The 1,444-nt window shown below is 35.8% G+C and overlaps 1 protein-coding gene across 1 annotated transcript in view; it reads left to right on the top strand.

Annotated features, from left to right (window-relative positions):
* Positions 1–1,444, top strand: part of znrd2 (zinc ribbon domain containing 2) — a 6,261-nt gene that overhangs the window by 2,094 nt on the left and 2,723 nt on the right. The window contains exon 3 of the mRNA XM_014017646.1: positions 279–363. Coding sequence (XP_013873100.1) covers positions 279–363 — 85 coding nt within the window. The remainder of the gene's footprint in view (positions 1–278; positions 364–1,444) is intronic.

Here is a 1,444-nt window from a genome sequence, read left to right as displayed (position 1 = left end):
AAACCATTGTTTGAAGTCATCAACAAGAATGGTGGAGCTACTTATTACTGAGTCCTTTTTTAGACACTTTGATTTCCATTTTGGGGGGTTTTTTCAGGGGTTTTTTGAGCTATGGTCTTAAACTTTTATCAGCTGAAAAAAATCATGTTTGAGTGTAAATGTTTTCAGAAAATTCCCTGCTCAAAAGTTAAATGTTTTCAGAAAATTCCCTGCTCAAAAGTTCTTGTCTCTTGCACCGATTTTGTACATGATATTGTGTTTTTTGTTTATTTTTCCAGACTATTCTCCTTCAGGACAAACAGCAGAAAAACTACTGTGTCTCATGTCAGGAGCTGGACTCTGATATTGACAAGGACAACCCTGGTAAACTTGTTTCATGAGTTTCATAAATAACCTGTAGAACCCTAAAAAAATATATGAACTTACTTTTCTCTGTCTCTCTCCACGTTTCATCATGTTTTCCATCATAATTCTTCTGAGTTTGTTGTATCTGCATGTAAGAGTTACCAAATCATGTGGCACATATAAAATTCCAACTATTTATACATATTCCAAATTAGGGCTGGGCGGTATGGCCTCTAATTCATATCACGGTATAAATTGAACTCCTTCACGGTAAAAGTATATGTCGCGGTAGAAAATTATCATAAAAAGTAAAGATAATGTAATTTTTAGAGCATTTTATTTTTCAGAAAACTGTAATTTAATTAAACCCAACATTTTTGCTTTAATAGCTGAACTTATGCTGCTCTGCAGCGCTTGTCTTCATCATCAGAGCAGAAGCCAACTTTACATTAGCAAGATGGATTTATGGCTGAACGAATGTCCACGTCTTTTTTTATCATCTCTGTGGGTAACAATACATAAAAACRTTGTTTTTCTCCGACAAATGGGTGTGAAAAACTACAGTTGTTAAAGCTTCACTCTGCGCGACGTGCAGCGAGAGGAGAGGAGAGGAAGAGATTATGTTCCCGCGACACGACGTAAGTTTTCTACAGCAGGAGGGGGATACTTTGAGAATTTATCCTCTCTATACGTGTTTTAAAACGCTAGAATTTCTTCATTGTATTTCGACCTCTTGCTCAGTTGTCTCTGCACTCGCAGCCCTGCTGACTAGGAATGTGCGATATGGCAAAAAATTCATATCACGATACACATTATTATGGGTGGCGGTAACAATATATATCCTCTCTATACGTGTTTTAAAACGCTAGAATTTCTTCATTGTATTTCGACCTCTGGCTCAGTTGTCTCTGCACTCGCAGCCCTGCTGACTAGGAATGTGCGATATGACAGAAAATTCATATCACGATATACATTATGATGGGTGGCGGTAACAATATATATCACCATATAAAACTTATAATAGAAAATAAATAAATCACATATTAATTGAGTGGAATGTATAAATATGTATAGGTAAGAAAATTTAGACCTTAAAATC

Source organism: Austrofundulus limnaeus, unplaced genomic scaffold (assembly GCF_001266775.1).
Source record: "Austrofundulus limnaeus strain Quisiro unplaced genomic scaffold, Austrofundulus_limnaeus-1.0 Scaffold174, whole genome shotgun sequence".
Classification (NCBI taxonomy): domain Eukaryota; kingdom Metazoa; phylum Chordata; class Actinopteri; order Cyprinodontiformes; family Rivulidae; genus Austrofundulus; species Austrofundulus limnaeus.
The sequence above is the reverse complement of the archived record's forward strand: the minus strand, read 5'-3'. Positions and strand labels throughout refer to the sequence as shown.